The 21,211-nt window shown below is 48.3% G+C and overlaps 1 protein-coding gene across 12 annotated transcripts in view; it reads right to left on the reverse strand.

Annotated features, from left to right (window-relative positions):
• The window catches only part of LOC142580151 (uncharacterized), a 750,235-nt gene that overhangs the window by 93,541 nt on the left and 635,483 nt on the right, over positions 1-21,211 (reverse strand). For 9 of the 12 annotated variants that reach the window (XR_012827590.1, XM_075690998.1, XM_075691004.1 and 6 more), the window contains one exon: positions 6,598-6,685. Coding sequence is in view for 11 of the 12 variants with exons in the window: in XM_075690998.1 (XP_075547113.1) it covers positions 6,598-6,685 (88 nt within the window). In the remaining variant the exon portion in view is untranslated. Of the gene's footprint in view, positions 1-2,781; positions 3,071-6,597; positions 6,686-21,211 lie in introns of those variants that run through there. The other 3 variants (XM_075691008.1, XM_075691007.1, XM_075691006.1) reach the window with 1 other exon arrangement.

The raw sequence follows: 21,211 nt of genomic DNA on the forward strand, positions 1-21,211 counted from the left end.
GAAAACGCTCTGCAGGCCTGTCAGTACACGTATTAGGCATATTGGTGCTTGTACTGTGACAGGAAATACCGGGTGCATGCCTGTGTAACTAAGGAATACATACTGTGTCCCGTGGCAACAGCCCCTTCCCACGCTTGTTATGCTTCACTGCAATACTTTTGCATATGCTTCACCAAGTAACATTTCTGTACAGAGGCGAAGCTGACTTTCGGTAACCAGCATTATGCAACGCACCATACGTGCTTTCCAAGCTTCTAAGCCAATTGCGAGGACCACAAAGGCGGAGTCCGTACCATTGCTGACAGCAGCAAATTCTTTCAATAAAAAACGCTGCACTCAACGGCAAGAAGCTTCATAGCAAACGTCGAAGAAGCTAGGCCTAGCGCTGCCGCAGTGGTGGCTACGGCTGCCAGCGGATCATCTTGTGAGAGCGGCGGTTCAAGGCGGTGAGGTAATCAAAATGGCAGCGGTGGTGGCTTTGAATAATGCCGTTTTGGACCTGCGGTCACGGCAAAACGTTTGGGAAATCGGACGGCGAAGAGTTCTTGCATCCGAAATTTCAGACGTTCTGATACATAGACTCTATGGGGTATGTAGTGGTGACGCGAAGCCGTCCAAATTATCGGGAATCCGGAAAGTCGGTCGTTGACTGTACACTGGCAACTCCTGCAGCCGACGACAGGGCGTCAAAGACTATTCATTACGATTCCTGTCTGTTACTCGAGCCAGCGCGTTACCGCGACTTTCAACCCTTTCAATAAACTTACAGCTAATTTCCCCTGATATAGGCACAAATTTCCTGAGTTTTCTCTGAACTTTTTCAGACTAGTCAAAATCCCTGAGAATTCCCGGTTTTCCCGGTTGATAGACACCCTGAATGTTGTTTCTTCAGCAAACAACAAGTTGGCTAAGCTATTCGCTGCTGTAGAGTACCTGGATGCACACCATTAAAAAGTATTTGTGTCGTGTCTTACTTTTGCCATTACTTTATTAATTTTTTTTCCACTGGATTGCTCAGGTCATGTGTGTGATTTCAGTAAATACCTCAGTTGATCATCAGCACTGTGTCTGTCTTCCTTGACTTTGTAATAAGTCCTTTCCCGCATTCACTCGTACTGCTAATGAGCCCAGCCCTTAGAACTATGGTCTGCAGTCAACATCAACTTGAGGCTTTTTATGCCGCATTTACAGAGTGCACTGGTCGGCAAGACCTTTCTTCTATGCTTCAATTAAATGAACGTGTAATGCGACACAAAGACGAGCGCTGTCTCGTTCTGGCCAGTGTTCCTCTATTTCCTTCTGCACAAGACTGCACCAACCAGCCCTTCTGATTGCAAATACTCGCTCCAACGTTGGGAGCCTGGCAAGGTCAGGCTGCCACTAAAGTACAATCTTTGTCTTACTTTCATCCACTATGCCTGCCTTTGAAATGAGAGGGGTTGGAGAAGCTCCATTTCTTTCCTACCGCTATTTCGGGACAATGAAGATCAAAGAAAAGCTTGTAACTCTACATTGGGCAGTAACTGTAGGTGAGTGAACTGGGCAGGCTCACTGGTATTAACCTTGTCTTTTTCTTTTCTGTAGAATTTGTTGGAGCTCTGTGACCACATAATTTTACAACTAAAGTGTCCTTCTATTTGTTATCGAATATCAAATACACTCACTTCATATTCCTGCATATTGACATTGGCACTTGGCCCTTGGTAGCCTGCTTTTAGAAAACTTCGTTATTTGTATTAGATGCAACCACAGTGTTGCAGAGCAGGATCTGCAGTGATGCGGCACATTTCAGCACCAACAAAGTTAGCGGGCCAGATTTCCATCGAGAAAGAAGAAAAAGGAGCTCTACATGAAATCTATCTATCGAAAAAAGGTGGTTCACCTGGAAAAGTAATTAAATAATAAAAAAAAATTGGGGAGAAATACACAATGAGAAAAGTAAGCTAAATTTATGGAAAATAATTTTCAAAAAATGGGACACAGCCGTCGGTGAGTCCATCGGTCGGTGAGTAAGCCGTCGATTGCATTAACAGATAAAGAATTTAGTTTTTTGAGGTCGCACATGTGCTCGCATTCATCTTAAGGTGGCGGTCATGGTTTATTTGAATGCATACTCGTGTTGGGTTTATGCTTTGGGGAAGGGGGCGCTTTTGTCTTGGCGTCTCGGTATATATGCATGTTACTGAAAAATAAAAACCAGTTGGAAGTCAGCGCTTGTCCTCGTCTTTCTTTTGGTCCCTGTCTATGTATGCGCTGCAAGTGATGTTTGAAACAATGGAATACTAACTAGGCCATACCCAAACACTGCTTCGTCACTATGTTCTCCTTGGGCGGGATTTTCTTGTGGTGGCAGGTATTTCTCTCCACATGGGCCGTGGCGAATGGTCACTGCACTCTGACCCATATGGGCTCATCAAATTTAAAAAGGCACCAAAGCGGCCATGTGCGTTGGATGCTGGACACCAGCCCCTGTCAGCCTGTAAGACAGTGTTGCAATCCGATAAGCAAGGTCAAGAGACTGATGAAAACTCAGCCAGCTCTCTGCAGGCACTTTTTGCAGATGTGCAGGATGTGTGCCACAATACCACTGAGAGTGGCAAGTGTAGTCTAGAGAACTATTGGGAGGAGCAGAAGCAGAAACTTAATAACATCCTTGCAGACCACAGCCACATTTTTACCACTCTGCCAGGTTGCGAGTCCCTAATGGTTCACAAATAGACACAGGCAGCCACCCACTGGTTAGATGCAAGCTGTGCCCAGTTAACAGCCAAAAGAGAGAAATTCTTGATGGGTATATCCAAGATTTGCTGGACCAAGACCTCATTGAGCCCTGCTCCAGTTCCTGGGCCAGTGCCCCTGTATTAGTAAAGAAACAAACTGGAGGATATCGCTTTGCAGCCGGCTACAGGCCCTTAAATGCAATCACAACTGTGCCAGCATATCTCATGCCCCGCACAGACTGGGTATTGGGGTCAGCCACGGCCATGCCAGGTGGTTCACAAGCCATGACCTTGGTCAGCGTCTCTTTCAAGTGTTGGTTGATCCCGAAGATGTACCAAAGGCTGCATTCCTGTGCCATAGAAGAGTGTTTCAATTTAAGCGAGTGCCATTTGGGGTAGCAGGTGAGCCGGCAACATTTCAGTCTCTTGCGAATATATTGTTAGAAGGCATAAAACACACCTACTGCATGGCATTTCTTGACAATGTGCTCATTTATTCAGAAACTTCTGAGGACCATCTACAACGTACTGATGAGGTACTGCGAAGAATTAGCTCTGTAGGTCTGGCAATCCATCCCAGCAAAGTTACATGCTGTGAACAGGCAATAAAGTTCCTTGCACATGTAATCTCTCCAGGCAGATGTCAACCTGACCCAGACAAAGTGCGAACGGTCGCAGAGTTCCCATTCCCTAAAACAGTCAAGGCGCTCCAAATGTTTTTGAGCCTTGCGGGTTACTACAGAAATTTTATCCCCTGGTTTTCTGACAACGCCAGATGCCTGGCAGCTCTCCTCAAGAAAGGAGTCCATTGGGTTTGGGGTGCCGAGCAACAGACAGCATTCGAGACTGAGGCTAACGCTGGCAGGAGGGGTGGCTGTGGTGCCTGACCTGAACGGGCTCTTTGTGATTGAAACAGATGCCAGTGGCACTGGCATATTGGCAGTGTTGTTGCAGGAAACCGAAGGTGAACTCAGGCCTGAGTCATTTATAAGCAGGACTCTCAGCGCTGCTGAAAAGAATTGTACTGTCCAAGAATGGGAATGCCTCGCTGTAGTGTGGGCTGTCGATAGATTCCCACCATATACAGAATTCACATCATATGAGGTGCATTGTGAACATGCATAATTGGCTTGGATGTTTACAAGTGTTCAGATATTGTGCAGAGTGCGACGTTGGGTGTTGAGATTACAAGGATTTAAGTGTACCATAAGGCATCGTAAAGGACGGGCCAACATCCCAGCGGCTGCACTAAGCAGGTGCCCCATTCCTGTTGCCGAATCTGCTCAGCCTTGTTTGGCGGAGGACTGGTTTCCAATCTAAGTGCAAGAGCTACAACAAACCATTCATTTTGAACTGGCAGCCTCTGTTGACGTGATTGATGTGTCCCCATTCACCGACACTGCAAGGTTCCAGTTGGAAAAACGCAAGGATCCACTGCTGCCGCAGTTGCTGCAATACTGAAAGTCTGGCCTGCTACCTGGTGACACTAAAGAGTCCAAGAGGGTACAGGACCTAGCTGATGACAGCGAAATCTCGAACAATGGTACCCGGTTGGTGAACGTAAGGTTGCTTGGCTTCCCCAACACTTACGAGACATGGCATAGAAAATGGAGCATGACCACCTCCTAAGTGGGCATTTAGGCTTTTTTTAAAACTTGTAAACGTGTGAAGAGCCAGTTCACATGGCTCGGCATCCGCTCCGATATCTCCCGTTACATCCGCAGCTGCCAGCAGTGCCAGGCTTTCAAACCTCACCGGCAAAAACCAACAGGACTGATGGACAGTTTATGGGCCACCCACCCAATGCAGCAGCTAAGTGTGGACCTTATTGGGCCACTGCCCACAACCCCTCAGGGCCACAAGTACATCCTGGTGGTGCTGGACAAGTTCACAAAGTTTGTGGAGCTTTTCCCATTACATGCTCCTACCTCAAAATTGATCACCGATAAAATGATCGATGTTTTTTTGCCGGCATGGTGTGCCTAGCTTTATCTCTAGCAACAATGGCAAACCATTCATAAGCAAACTGTGGAAAGACATTCTCCAGCATTGGGGAATCAACGATAGCCACACAGTCCCACACAGACAAGCAGGACAGACTATGGAACACCATAATGCAATGGTTAAACAATGCCTGGCGGGCTACTGCACTTCCCATAGGGACTGGGACAAAAGGCTGCCCGAAGTGGCATTTGCAATGTGCACGTCTGAAAGTGTAGTTATTGGTTTTAAGCCTGCCTTCTTGTGCTATGGGCGGGAACTACGGAACCCTTGGAGCCATCACAATCGAGCAGCTGGCCCCGAGTTGTCCCCTTCTGCACCTGACGCCCTAGCTGCTGAAGGGGATGTGCACCTTCGAGATGCCTGGGCCATTGCACAGGACCCCCAAACTTTGGCAAAAGCCAGCCAGACAAAGTATTACAACAAAAAGCACACTCCAGCTACCTTCCAGGTTGGAGACTTGGTTCTCCGGGACACGCACCCGCTAAGTAAGGCAGCCATTGGATTCACAGCCAAGTTTGCCCCTCGACGCACAGGGCCATTTAGAGTGACTGCCCACATTGGACACAATACCTACAGACTCGGAGACCCGGCTACAGGGAAACAGAAAGGCCTCACTAATGCAGACCAGCTGAGCCCTTATCATATGCTCTGGAAGCCCTATTCACAGGATAAAAGAGGGGGGGATCTGTGAGCGTACTGGGCCAACGCCAGGTGGCGTAGAGTAGCAGTCAGGAGATGGTAGGCAACGGTGTGTGGCGGGGAGGGAGAACATGGAAGGTGTATGTGTGCAGTCGGCATGCGGGGAACGCGCAACAATGAATTGAGTGAGTGAAGTAATTGACGGAGCAAGCCGCGTGTAGTACGGCGGGACGAAACGCACACTGCGTGTGTGTGCGTGCGCCGAGGATTTCCCAAAATAAAGAACGTAATTGACACATTGCTTGCGCGTGACCCACGTTCACGAAGTGAAATGTCACTGTATTTTTTCAAAATCGCTTACCGAATGAACAGGTGCATTTTGTACACCGGGGCGACTTATATATTGCCGCGGAGAGTTCTCCACATGCCAGTTAGGAGCACTGCGGTGGGATACCCTTCCAAGCGCATCATCGCTAAAGCCCCTTGGCATTACTCATCGCATTGGCATTAGAAGAGCCCGAGCAACGCCTTGCACATGGCGATACAGCGCGTGTCTCCCGTGCACATGCACACGGCAGTGCCCGAGTCTCCCGTCCAATGAGAAGACACGGCGCGGCTCTTGGCCTTCGGGGCGCGTGAAAAGTGCGTTCGGAGTGGAGACGTGGTTGACTGTGGAATAGGCTCCTGTTAACTCTTCTTTTTAAATTGTGTGAATGCTTAATATTGAGTTTCCGGGCACAAGTTCGCCCACAATAAACCAGTTTGTTTAGTGTGCTTCACTGAAGAGTGCTACAATATGCTTTTTTTCTGAAAAACTGCCCCTTTGAGGGGGGTGCGTGTTAAACACTGGAAAATACGGTATATAGTATACTTAAGCAGATCAAAAGCCAATGCTATATAATAACATTCATAAACTAAAAAGTAGAAGTCCACCGTACCTGTAGAAGTTGCAATGCAGATGCTCACTCCAATTAATGGATCAATAGAAAAAAAATGCCGCGCTGTTGGTGCGTGTATGCCATGTTGCAACTCATATTGAGTGTGATAATACATCACATCCTTTTTTTCAAGTACAGTGTTGTGATGATACATGCAACACATTAATCATTTTATTTCTTAGAGCAGTAATATTAAGGTTGGTATTGCATCGAATTACCTAAATTCCTGAAGAATGCATCATTGTAACATTGCACAATTCCATGCCTGTGAGAGGCATCTACAAATGCAAACTCACCCAGACAGTGGCATAGTGGGACACCAGCGTTTTGGGTGTGAAACCATAGTAGCCGCTCTCCAGGAACAGAGAATGCGCGGGCCCACACCTGCAAGGATTGATTCAGCTCAGAACAGTTATGCATTTTGAGGCACCAGAAAAGCATCTGTAAGTACGATCAATTTTGGGAGACCATATGCTAAATTCATTCCAGGAGAAAGGTTTTACCACAGCCAGAAAAATTTGCATTCCTTAATGTAAGATCTCCCTAAAACAACTTTTCACAAAAATTTTTTTCAACATAGTTTTTGCTTAAAGGTCATAACTACCTATTTAAAAGGAAAAGGTCTGGACACCGACCAAAAATGGTTTAAAATAGTTATTTACGTTTCGGCTCCCCCACGGGAGCCTTGTTCACAATGAAAGAAGCGGCAGAGCTGGCGCCCCTTTTTATGTGCGTCTCAAAACATGATTAAGGCACCTGGCATACATGGGCGGCAGATTGCCTTCGTTGCGATTAAGAGTGTGCGCCGTGGTTTGGATGATTAGGGACTCAAGATAAAGACGCGAAGAATGATTTCGTTCCTTGGCAATCACACGAGATTTCTCCCAGTTAATCTTATGTGATGTGGCTGCGCAGTGTTCGGCCAAGGCATTCGATGCAACGTGTCGTTTCTGGACGTCATTCATGTGTTGCTTAAGTCTTGTTTTGAAGTTGCCGGTTTCACCGACGTAGACATACCGACAGTCCGCACACGGAATGACATACACCATGCCTGGGAACTTGTCCTTTTCTAAAGGGTCTTTCACATGCACGAGCTCGTGTCTAAGTTTCCGGGAGGGCACGTGCGCAGCCTGCACGTCGTATGACCGCAGGACGCGTGCAAGAGTCTCGCTTATGCCGGGGACGTACGGAATCGAAGCCCGTCTTTTGGGGGGTCCAGGCTGGGTGGGTACTGTGCGAGCCAGCTGGCGCCCTACTGAGTCAATGACGTACTCAGGGTATCCGCAAGCCATTAATTCCCTCCGCACAAGTGCATTGTCCGCCATGTGGTCTTCCGCTGTTGTGCACAAGTTTTTTGCCCAACGAAGAAGAGAGCCGACAACAGACCTCTTTTGCTAAGCAGGGTGCACCGATTTGTAGTTTAGGTAGCGGCCCGTGTGAGTGTGCTTCCTAAACACCTTGAATAACAGGTTTGGCCCTTCTCGCTGCACAAGGGTGTCCAGGAACGGCAGTTGCCCTTCAGATTCCACTTCAACGGTGAACTTGGTTGCTGCTTGTATATTGTTTAGGTGAGCCGTGAAAGGGTCAAGGTTTTTCCTTTGCAAAATACTGAAACAGTCGTCGACATATCTGAGGAAGACTTTAGGTGCCGGTGTAAACGAGGACAACGCTTGAGCTTCGATAGCCTCCATTGTTAGGTTAGCTACTGTGACGGAAATTGACGCACCCATTGCTGCTCCATGTACTTGCCGATAAAATTTCTTCTGGAACGTGAAATACGTATTTGATAGGCAAAATTTTAGTAGCCTACCTAGGTCATGCACATCGATGGGGGATCTGTCAGGCAACGTCGGGTCTTTGTCAAGGGCGGCGACGCAAACTTCCACGGCCATGTCTATTAGTAGGCTTGTAAACAGTGAGACCACGTCAAAAGAAACTAAGACTTCCTCGGGGTGGACGCTTGTCCCTTTAACCTTTTCAATGAAGTCGTACGTGTTCCGTATGTGCGTGGCACGTTTTCCAACGAGTGGCGAAATGATTCTGTGAAGAAAATTTGACAGCTTGTGGAGCGGCGAACGTGTGAAGTCCACAATAGGGCGCAGGGGAACATCGGGCTTGTGCACTTTCGGTAGGCCGTATATTGCTGGAGCAGATCCATTGTGGCAAATCAGTCTGTAGTACAACTGCTTGTGCTGAGGCGGCACCATACAAAAGACGTCGCCGAGCAGTTTCTGCAGGTCCCTCTGAAGCTTGGGTGTCGGGTCTCTTGTGACGCTGGCGTATGTGAACGTCACTCAATAGCAAGCACATTTTTTCGATGTATTTGCTCCTGTCTAGAAGGACGGCAGCGTTCCCCTTGTCGGCGGGAAGTACGACAATATCCCGATTCTCCTGCAGCCTCTTGACGGCATCACGTTCTTGCTTGCACATGGAGTCCACGGTGGGTTGGGCGTGCAACTTCGACAATACGTTTACAACGCGTGTGCGAGCCTCGTCACGGCGGGATTGGTCGACCAAGTTCACAGCGCGCTCAGCGGCGCATATTACTTTCTTCGTATCAGTTGCAGGTCCCGTGTTGAAGTTGAGACCGAGACTTAGAACTGCCATTTCGTAGCCGTCAGGCTGGTATGAGGACAAGTTGTACACAGAGTTTTTGAGGGCATTTGGCGGACGTGCTGTGCGGCACTGCTTCAGCCTTTCGAAGGCTGAAGCAGGAAAAACCTTGACCCTCTCACGGCTCACCTAAACAATATACAAGCAGCAATCAAGTTCACCGTTGAAGTGGAATCTGAAGGGCAACTGCCATTCCTGGACACCCTTGTGCAGCGAGAAGGGCCAAACCTGTTATTCAAGGTGTTTAGGAAGCACACTCACACGGGCCGCTACCTAAACTACAAATCGGTGCACCCTGCTTCGCAAAAGAGGTCTGTTGTCGGCTCTCTTCTTCGTCGGGCAAAAAACGTGTGCACAACAGCGGAAGACCACATGGCGGACAATGCACTTGTGCTGAGGGAATTAATGGCTTGCGGATACCCTGAGTACGTCATTGACTCAGTAGGGCGTCAGCTGGCTCGCACAGTACCCACCCAGCCTGGACCCCCCAAAAGACGGGCTTCGATTCCGTACGTCCCCGGCATAAGCGAGACTCTTGCACGCGTCCTGCGGTCATACGACGTGCAGGCTGCGCACGTGCCCTCCCGGAAACTTAGACACGAGCTCGTGCATGTGAAAGACCCTTTGGAAAAGGACAAGTTCCCAGGCATGGTGTACGTCATTCCGTGTGCGGACTGTCGGTATGTCTACGTCGGTGAAACCGGCAACTTCAAAACAAGACTTAAGCAACACATGAATGACGTCCAGAAACGACACGTTGCATCGAATGCCTTGGCCGAACACTGCGCAGCCACATCACATAAGATTAACTGGGAGAAATCTCGTGTGATTGCCAAGGAACGAAATCATTCTTCGCGTCTTTATCTTGAGTCCCTAATCATCCAAACCACGGCGCACACTCTTAATCGCAACGAAGGCAATCTGCCGCCCATGTATGCCAGGTGCCTTAATCATGTTTTGAGACGCACATAAAAAGGGGCGCCAGCTCTGCCGCTTCTTTCATTGTGAACAAGGCTCCCGTGGGGGAGCCGAAACGTAAATAACCATTTTAAACCATTTTTGGTCGGTGTCCAGACCTCTTCCTTTTAACTATGCATCATCCCGACCAGACGGGCTTCCGTCATACTCTCAACTTCATAACTACCTATTCTACAAAAATTTATACAAAACTGCTTTGAATGCTTTTGTGAATTTTATTTAATACAGAGGCACTGAAACTTTCATACAACAAACTCTGGAGAAAAAAAAATCTACGATGCTTATGATACCCTCTAATGTGCAATTTGAACGTAGCTGTTTAGGTGTATTGAACTTGTGATACATTGAGGAAAACAATTTGAATCTGAACAGCAAGGGCTTCTTGGAAGTGGCACTGAGCCTCTGCTCAGGCAGCTAGTTTAGCAGCTGTGGCAGAAAAAGCACTTCCAGCGGTTGTATCGCTCATGGTTCAGAAAGAAAGTGTGAACATGGGAACATGTGACGAGTGCATTCTAGCACCAGCGGCACAGGCAAAGTAGCACATGCCAGTGCTTTGTTTCCACTGTGGTAATGGTGCACGTGCTCGCCTTAGTAATGGCAAAATCGGCGACTGGGTACCTTTTGCCGCATTATCCTCCTCCGCTTTCCACCCTGTGCTTCCGCTGCACCCTCCTCCACCACTATCCGTGTCGCACTTTCTTCGCTATCGCCACCTTCCGCTGCACTCCGCGTTCGCTCTAATTTTTTCCATCCTTCGGGGGGCTTGTTTGTTCTGCCGATCACACCAACGCTGAGGCCAACGCTCAACACAGGAACGAGTGCCTAAGAGCTTGTTCCTCTGTTTACAAAGTTTGCTTTTGCAAAAAAAAAAAAAAAAAATTCATTTTCACATGTCACATAAGCAGGCCTCATTGTGCAACACTTTGGCATTGACTAGACACTTTTAGTTGAGTGTGCTATATGTAGCCTAGCATCGTACAGATAAGAGTGGCTATTTCTCATTCAAGTTACTTACTGAAATAAAATTCTTGTGGGCTCCGTATACGACACATTGTTTCCCTGCAATATTGTCCGAAAGGGGTCCCATTTTGACAAACAGTATCTTCTGCTTCAGTTGCATTATGCAATAAGTTTTAGATGCTTGTGAGTATTATTAATGCATTAGCATTTTAGGGTATTTCATGCACTTTCCAGAGGCTATGTTTGTATCTATGCAACTATTCTCCCACCTACCTAGGTCACTGGGTAGTCCCCAGGCAAATGGGTACTGAATCAGACTGCACTGCTGAGGGACCAGGGTTCGAAGCCAACCATCAGAACGACTTGGGTCACTGAGTGTGTCCGGGCAAATGGGTATTGCATCAGATTGCATTGCTGAGGGACCAGGGTTCGAAGCCAACCATCAGAACGACTTGGGTCACTGAGTGTGGCAATGAGTACAAATGTGCCGCTCTTCAACGAACTTCATTCATATCGACAAGAGTCACTGTAGATGCGGGACTACGTAGGTAGCACTGTTCAGAGAAATTCTTTGATGCCGACTTCGATCACTTGGTGTGTGCCAGTAGATGTGTGATGCTCTTCAAGTAACATGTTCGATGCCAACTTGGGTAACTAAGTATGCATGACTACGAATGTGCTGCTCAACAAAGCAAAGATTCCTTAAGTTTATCCGACGCTGAGGGGAATCGAGCCCACGCTATAAGAGCCCATTTAAGGACAGCAACTCGACACATGAGCAAGCTGCGCCACAAATGCACTGGGTATGTGCCGCTTTTCAATGAACGCCTTTCATGTCAACGCTTCAGAGAGCTGTGCCATGAATGCACTGGGACTGCCGCTCTTCATTGACAGCTACATGATTTGTACAGTATTCCTTTTGCACTATAATAAAGCCATAAACACTGATTTCATCGATGGCATTGAATGAGTCACTGTCAACATTATAAAGCATGGTGGTACACCTGAGGCCACGCATCGAGGCCGTATGTAGAAGCAATACCTTTGCTGCCTCAGCTTCCATTTGGCCTGCCTTGTGGTCTCCGTTTTCTTGGCACGAGTGCTGTGCCTTCCATTCACCATAAGCAAGGGCTGTCTAGTTGTGGCCCACACTCAAAGTCAAGGCAGTAATTGGAGAGGACCATATAATCAAGCGTGCACCAAGAAAACAGCTAAAATTACAGCACATGGCGTGAGCTCTTGGGCCAGTTGGTGCACTTGTAAAAGGGGGTACCAGCGAATACACAGGACGCACACACAAGAAAGAGGCATCAGACACCAGTTCGCGTCTAATGCCTTTTTTGGTATACACGTCCCTGTGTGCTCACTGGTAACCCCTTTTTCAAGTTCACCAATTACAGTGGCCACTCTAAGGTGACAAGAGTGGCCTTTGGTGTGCCACATGCTGTGAAAATTGTGGGGTGCACATGTGCAGACACGTTGAGAGCCGGCGGGCAGGCACAAGAAACATGCACTACCCCTAGTATGGCGTTTGTGACGCATGCGTCCTTTTCCCAGACTGGCGGGAAAAGGAAAGGGTGCGCGAAGAGGACATTCCGCTCGAAGAGGCTTGCCTCGTTGCTGGACTATCACATGCCACGAGGCAAGCCTATGTATTACCTTTTTACAGAGTGGACCTTCCCTCTGCGAATGAATGTTTGATTTTTAATGGCGCAAGGGCCAAGTATGGCCAAGGAGCGCCATGTCCACGGTAATGGGTGTGCAATATACTTGATGAGTTCTATTAAGTTGGGGCAATGTGGCTGTAAAGGGGCCTTAAAAAGTAGGCGCTCTAAAGTACGTAAAATCTGTATAATAAGATTATGGCGATGGCGTATCACGTGTGCTACGAACGTTAAGATGCATTTAAAAGAATGATACGATATGTAAAATGTATAGGGTTATAGGATTGGCTAAAGCACTACTGCCTCCATAGAGCCCTTGAAACGCAAGGGTCTGGAGGCATGTGCTATGCAACACAATTATCGCAGCGGCATCCTCTGGAACGAGGATGCTCTACGAATGTAATGGGCTTATAACATGTAGGACAACATCATTTAAGAAATTGAGGACTGCCTTGATATTAAAAAGGGGTTCTCTGCCAAGAAACATAGCCGGGTGAAGAGGAATGTAGTATCGGTATGCAAGAGAAAAATGTTTCTTTCTCTCCGCTTTGGCTTTCCGGCACTCCAGGAGGACGTGGAGGACGGTAAGCCTCTCCCCACATCTACCACAGGTTGGAGGGTCACTTCCTGTGAGTAGAAAAGTGTCGGTGCCAAACGTGTGTCCTATTCTGAGACGACAGAATAGGACATCTGTTCGGCGTGATTTTGCTACAGAGGGCCAGAATCCTAACTGTGGTTTTATCACGTGGAGCTTATTATTTGTTTCCCCGTCCCACAGGCGTTGCCAGTGGTTCCGTAGTTTTCTTCGTAAGAGAGGCTTCAGATCAGTAGCAGGGACCGCAGCGGTAAGAGTAGCTTGTGATGTAATTGATCTGGCCATTTGGTCTGCTAGAACATTTCCCTCAATACCTCTATGGCCAGGTACCCAGCATATAATGATATGCTCGTTAGATATGTATGCTCTGCAGAGAACGGAGTAGAGCTCAACAAGTATAGGATTCTTGTGTTTAGAGAGTGAATTCAGGGCTTTTACGACGCTTAGAGAGTCTGTATATATGACTATTTTTCGAAGTTTTGATTTCATTATATGCTTCACTGTCGACAATAGTGCATGGGCTTCTGCCGTAAATGTACTAGTTTCCGGGTGCAGCGCGCCGGATTCTGAAAAAGATGGGCCGGTGGCTGCGTAAAAAACCCCTGCATCCGACTTGGAAGCGTCCGTGTAAAACTCAGTGCAAGAGTACCGTATTTACCCGCGTATAACCCGCCCCTGCGTATAACCCGCACCCCTAACTTTGAACTCGGCGGAAAAAAAAAAAAAAACTCGCGTATAAACCGCACGTTTACCTGAAAAAAAAAAAAATGAGCGCTAGAAAGATGCAACTCACACTCGGTGATCATTTCGTTTTCAGAACATTTATTCAAACGACCGCCACCACGTCACTGGTTATCCGATTCTTAATCGTCGCCGCTCTCACTACTGCCATCCGAGGCTTCATCGCCACTCTCAAAGACGTAGTCGTCCTCAGAACCATCCAGACTATTACTGATCGCACATTTTTTTAAGCTTCTGCGCACCAAATCGGCCGGTATCGCTTTCCACGCATCCACGATCCACTGGCACAGCAATGGAATATCAGGCCTTCGCACGCGTCCCGTCGGTGTGAGGGCGTAAATGCCGTCGGCCATCCACTGGGCATACAGCCGCTTCACGTGTGCCTTGAACGGCTTGTTCAGGCACACGTCGAGTGGCTGTAGCATGGACGTCATGCCGCCAGGTATTATGACGAGGTCGGTGCTGGTCTCGGCAAGGCGAGCCTTCACCGCATCAGTGCAGTGGCCTCTGAAGGAATCTAGTACGAGCATCGACCGGCGTGCCAGCAAGGCACCTGGTCTTCGCTCCCAGATTACTCGAAGCCAGTCACCGACTAGGCCACTGTTCATCCACGAATTTTCTTCCGCACGCACAACGATTCCCGGGGGCAGTGGAATGCCAGGTAGCGTCTTGCGTTTGAAAATCACACACGGGCGCAGTTTCGTGCCGTCAGCCAAAGCGCATAGCATGACTGTGCAGCGCAGCTTGGCATTTCCGCCGGTCAGCACGCTGACTGATTTGGAGCCCTTTTTTTCCATGGTCGTGTCCATCGGCATCTCAAAGTACACAGGTGTTTGATCAGCATTTCCCACCTGAGACAGCAAATAGCTGTGCTCCTTCCGAAGTGCGATCACATATCGTTGAAAGTTCAACAACTTTTCCTCGTAGGCTTCAGGAAGCCGCTGGCACATGGTTGTTCGCCGCCGCATAGAAAATCCATGTCTTCGCATGAAGCGCTGAAGCCATCCACGGCTTGCACGAAAATCACGTGGAATGTTCAATTCCCGGGCCAACTTCAGGGCTTCCATTTGCGCCATCTCAGTCGACACAGCGTGGCCACGACTTCTCTGCTCCTCAATGAACTTCGCAAGCTGCGTCTCGAGGTGGGGGTACGCGCCAGTCTTCGGACCCCGAAACGCTCGCCTGTTCCGGTTCGTTGCTTCGAGACTCTCTTTTTTCTTCCTCCAGTCATGAATGCACGACTCGTCGACGTCATGCTGTCTTGCAGCAGCTCTGTTGCCGATTTCTTCGGCAGCGGCTATAATCTTTAGCTTCTCTTTCGCTGTGAAACACTGCCGTCGAGTCGCACTCATGATGCCAAAACAAAGCAGGCAAACAGTGCAAACTGGGGTAAGTACACTAAACAGCGCCTAACGCGAGGCTCAACAATGCTGGCCTTTCGTTGGCCCTTCATCGGCATGACAAGCGTCGATGACGATGGGGATGGCGGACTACACGGGGAGGCCGCCGCACATTGCGGTGAAGCCGACCCCCCCCCCCCCTCCCAAGGAAAAAATTCGCAGATAACCCGCACCCCCACTTTTTAAACGCGTTTTTTCACATTTTGGTGCGGGTTATACGCGAATAAATACGGTACTTATACTGGAGTTCTAAAAAATGCATTTTAACATGTGCCTCTGGCACATGTTTCCCGACATCTACAAATGACAAATCACAGTCTATGATCTGCCACTGCCAAGGCGGTAACAGTTTCGCTTGAGTCATAGGACAATGTTCAAGGAGAGGAACACCCATTTCCTCGATTAGGTTCCTCACACGCAAAGCAAACGGCTTCCTCATTGCAGGCCGGTTATGGAAGAGCGTAGCAGCGGCGATATCGTTTGTGGTTGGATAACAAGGATGTTCAATGTTCGCTTGTACAGTAAAACCTCGTTAAACCGTACCCGCTTAAACAGTAGTTTCGTTTTAAAAGTAGTAAAGTCAAATCCCCGACTCAGCGGCCATTGAACATAATGTGTTTCGTATCCGCATAAACCGTACCAGCTTACTGCGTACGCATCGGTTAAAACGTAGCGTTTGAACTTTTCGTCGCGCAAACACGGCGCTGCGCCGTCTCCATCGGGCGGCCCGGCAGAACAACACGCCTCAGAGATCGGAACAACGGCCTCCAAGCGCCCTGTGCGTTTGCGCGTGAAGCCACATCAACATCAACATCATTTCGACGCGGTGCCAGAGAGCGTTATGGCGTCGTGCAAGCGAGGACTCGAGTCGTTCCGAAGCTTGGATAAAAAAGACGCCGGGTGCTCAGCATACAAGAAAAATTAGACATCGTCCGTGCTATCGAATGTGACACGAAGAAGTTGGCGCTGACACGCAACAGGGATCTGCTGTTGCCTACGGTGTGTGGCATTTGGAATGCAAAGAAGTTGCTCGGCTACGAGGTTCGACTTTTCGCCATCGTTGCCTCTGTTGTTGCCGAAGTGTCGACTAGCGACAGTGACGAGGACGACACGGAAAGCGATAGCACAGGCGATTCAGGCCCGACAGTGGCATAAGCTGCGCGTTGCGTCAGCCTCATGAATGCAATCGTCGCGACGACAATAGGGGCGCGATAACGTAATTATATTCCAAATGAAAATTATTCCAAACTCCGACACCCGTAATGAAAAAGGCGCCCTCGGGACTTCTGCAGCACTACTGCGCACGTGCACGAACGCCAACGAGGAATCTGCCATGCGATTGTTTGCCGAGATGAGGGGGCTGGCACGCAGCTTCAGTAAGTGAAGCCGCTGTCGTCGGCGTGCTAAGCCGCCGCGGCATCAAATGAAAATAACGCTTTTGTCGCGCGAAGTGAATAAATAGTGCATGTTTTTTCCCCTTTCATTGCACTCTCACTGAGTTCCGTTTTCGACAGGTAAGTGGGCGATCTCATGCTATTCGGTTAAACAGTACTACCGTTTAGTACGTACCCTTCCCGAGCTCCGGCCAACTACGGTTTAACGAGGTTTCACTGTACTCTCAGGAAATATGTGAAACTGCTATATGACCGTTGTAGATCAAGTGACCACTGATTTGACTCTGGATTTGGCTCTGGATTGGACTTGTTCTGAAAGCGCCCGTCGCGAGATGGATACCCAAATGGTGGACGGGGTCTAGGATTTTTAATGCACTTGGTGTTGCAGAATTATAAATTATTGATCCGTAATCAAGGCGGGAGCGGACAAGACTGTTATATAAGTTCAAAAGACACTTTCGATCACTACCCCATGTAGTGCGTGACAGAAGCTTGAGAAGGTTCATTGTTTTCAAACATTTTATTTTCAGATTTTGAATATGGGGAATAAACGTGAGCTTTGAATCTAAAGTGATTCCCAGGAATTTATGTTGCCTGCTCACAGAGAGGTGGTCTCCCTTGATCATAATACTAGGCAGTGGTGCTACCCCCCTCTTGTCTGAGAAGAGTACGCAGGTACTTTTTTGGGTGTTTATTTTGAAGCCGTTCTCATCCGCCCATTTAGACAATTTGTTTATGCCAAGCTGCACTTGTCGTTTGCAGACAGCAATATTGCAAGATTTGAAACTTACTTGCACATCGTCAACATAAACGGAATAAAACATTGCCCATAGAACGACTGTATGTAGGCTGTTCATTTTAACAATAAACAGTGCGCAACTAAGTACGCCCCCTTGCGGAACACCAGTTTCTTGGATGAATGTTTTGGATAAGACATTACCAACCTTTACGCGAAAAGTGCGGTTAGACAGATAGCTTTCGATTGTGTTCAACATGTTCCCACAGACGCCCAACGCGGAAAGATCGCGGAGGATCCCATATCGCCACGTCGTGTCGTACGCTTTCTCTAACTCCAGAAACACTGAAAGTAAAAACTGTTTATGAATGAAGGCATCTCTAATGTTTGCCTCAATGCGGACAAGGTGGTCTATTGTCGACCTTCCCTCTCGGAAACCGCATTGAAGGGGGTCTAGTTTACTGTTGCTCTCTAGGAAGCTGATTAATCGCCGGTTTACCATTTTTTCAAAAGCTTTGCACAGACAGCTTGTTAGCGCTATTGGCCTGTAGCTGCTGGCTAAGGCAGGATCTTTCCCTTGTTTAAGTATGGGAATTACTATAGCTTCTTTCCAGGACGGTGGGATATACCCCGCAACCCACATGGTATTAAAAAAAATAGAAGTGTTTCCAGAGCTTCAGGGTGTAGGTGTCTAATCATTTCGTACATGATACGATCGCCACCTGGCGCCGAGTGGTTGCAAGAAGCCAGAGAGGCCTTAAGTTCCGCCAAAGTAAACGGACAATTGTAAGCATCACTCGATGAGCCTTTGCGGTTTATGGGATGCCGCTCCTCACGTTCTTTGTGTCTTAAAAATGCTTCTGTATAGTGCGATGCACTGGAGATATATTGAAAGTAGTCGCCTAGACAATTCCACCGCACTCATCTGCCCTTGCCACAGTGTCATGCAACATTGTTGCTGATGCCAGTGCACTTTTTATGCAATCTGTAATTTGTGCTCGTTGCAAATGTTCCCCGCTGCCTTTCGCTCTTTTGGACGTTCATGCCAGCATCAGCAGACTGCTCGTCGCCAACCAATTGTCCTGTCCTCTCACTTTGCTTTGTGGAGACTGCATCGACCCTTCTGCCATCATTGACATGCCAACTGGTTCCATCGCCACTAGTGAGGTCGCCGAAGTGACCTGTAACCACGCGCAGGAGCCGACTTCACCCAATGTTTTACATAGCTCTATCGCCGACACTTTGACTGTTTCTCAACACGCCCAGCTTCTAAGCCTTCTCGACAAGTTCCGCTCATCTTTCGACTGCCAGCATGTTCCCTTGGGCCACACGTCAACTGTTTGACATCGCATTGCCACGGGTACCAGTGCGCCACTGCAACAAAGACCATATCGTGTATCCCCGACAGAGCGCCGTGATATCGACGACCAAGTAGCTGACATGCTGAAGCGCGGCGTCATTGAGCCTTCGGATAGCCCTTGGGCATCTCCCGTTGTTCTTGTTAAGAAGGATGGATTGATTCGATTCTGTGTTGATCATCACTGTCTAAACAAAATAACTCGTAAAGATGTTTACCCTCTTCCGAGAATTGACAACGCCCTTGACTGTCTCCAAGGCACGGAGTTCTTTTCTTCTATTGACTTACGCAGCGACTACAGTCAAACCCGGCTATATCAAACTCGCAAAAAAACGCCTATCAGTTCGATATAGAGCATAATTCGACATAAGCCTGCTAAATAATTGGATGTCATAAAAGCACATACCATTTATAAAATCACTTTATTGACGAAACTAGCTTAGTTTCGCATAAATTAGTCCTGCATTTTCTTCTGCTGGGGCAATTTCGCTGCCTGCGACGCACGCACTTCCCCACGTTGTCTAAGGAGTCCGAGCAGCTGAGGCCGCAACCTTCTGCATTCGTGCAGAAGCACCGGACTAATGCGAGTGCACCAATCACTTCGGAGGATGTGGGCAAAGGACCGTAGTTGCTTTCCTCAACGTGCCTACTTTCATTTGTGCTCGGTACGATGTCAGCGATGTAGTCTTCGTTTCGGGATCTACCGTCGTCGCGACACCATCATATGCACTCACAAACTCGTCCACCGTTGATTCGAATGTCCCGGAAATTTTGACAGCTCGCTCCAAACTTCGGCAACACCGGCAACGGCTTCGTCGCATTCATCAGAATTTACAGTCATCACCGAGCATGCGGAAACCGGCACGTATGAAGAACGCCTCGTACACGGCCGTGCGTACGCGTCGGGCGCCATGGGCACAGGGTTGCGAGTCTGGCCACTTTAGCCCTAATCGTGCTGAGAGTGCTCCTCAGAATCTTGCACGCTGCGGGGATATCGCGTTCGATGCGATTTATGATTTCGATCTTCACGACGAAAGGCGAATTCTGCCGCTTCATCACGGCAACACTGCGGGAGAAGGCCCACAAGGCGCAAACACGATAAACCAGAGAAGCAGCCAGACAACTCGCACTTTCGCCATCTTGCACGAAGAGCGCACAAGAATCTCTGATTGGCTGTCTGAGCAAGCGCTGCAGGCGGGCCAGGATCATTTTTTGCTGGGGAGTGTCGATAGATAGTGATCTAAAGAAAGGAAGGACGCTTGATTCTGCAACCCGTGAGGGAGCGCGGCGAAGCGGCGTCAGGAGAGAGGGATGATGATGATGATGATGTGTGGAGTTTTATGGCGCAAGGGCCAGGTGTGGCCAAAGAGCGCCATGTCTGTGGTAATGAGTTTGCGGTGTAATTATGATTGCTATGAAGTTAGTGTGAGGTGGCTGTAAAGAGGCCTTAAAATATACGCTCTAAAGTGCGTAAAATCTGTATGATAAAATTATGGCGATGACGTATGACTTGTACTATGAAAATTTAGATGCATATAAAAAGAATGATACGATAGGTAAAATATATCACGATTATAAGAGATGCCAGAGCACTACTGCCTCCTTAGAGCCCTTGAAGCACAAGGGCCTGGAGGCATGTGCTACGCAAAACAATTATCGTAGTGGCATCCTCTCGAGAGAGGAGGCGCTACGAATTCATGGGACTAATAACATGTAAGACGACATCTCTGAGGAAACCTAGGACACTGTTTGAATTAAAAAGCGGTTCTGGACCGAGAAACATTAGAGGATGAAGAGGAATGTGTTGGCGGTATGCTAAGGAAAAATGTCTCCTTCTCTCAGATTCGGCTTCGCGACACTCCAGGAGGACGTGGAGTACAGTCAGCCTCTCCCCGCATCTACCACAGTTTGGAGGCTCACTTCCGGTCAGTAGAAAGTTATGGGTGCCATAGGTGTGTCCTATTCTTAAACGACAGAATAGGACATCTGTTCGGCGCGATTTTGTTGTAGAGGGCCAGAGTCCTAACTGTGGCTTTATTAGGTGGAGCTTATTATCTTTTTCGGCGTCCCACATGCGTTGCCAGTGGGTCCGCAGCCGCCTTCGCAAGAAAGGCCTCAGATCTGTGACAGGCACCTCGGCGGTAGGGTTAACGGCTTGCGATGCTATAGACGTGGCCATCTCGTCCGCCAGAACGTTGCCCTCGATGTTCCTATGGCCAGGCACCCAGCATATAATGATATGCTGGTTAGATATGTACGCTTTGCACAAGACGGAATATAGTTCATTAAGTACTGGATTTTTGTGTCTATAGGGTGACATCAAGGCCTTCACGACGCTTAGGGAGTCTGTATATATCGCTGACTTTTGGAGTTTTGATTTTCTTATATGCTTCACAGCAGTCAGTAATGCGTAGGCCTCGGCCGTAAATATACTTGTTTCCGGATGTAGTACATCGGATTCTGAGAAGGATG

Source organism: Dermacentor variabilis, chromosome 4 (genome assembly GCF_050947875.1).
Source record: "Dermacentor variabilis isolate Ectoservices chromosome 4, ASM5094787v1, whole genome shotgun sequence".
NCBI classification, from domain to species: domain Eukaryota; kingdom Metazoa; phylum Arthropoda; class Arachnida; order Ixodida; family Ixodidae; genus Dermacentor; species Dermacentor variabilis.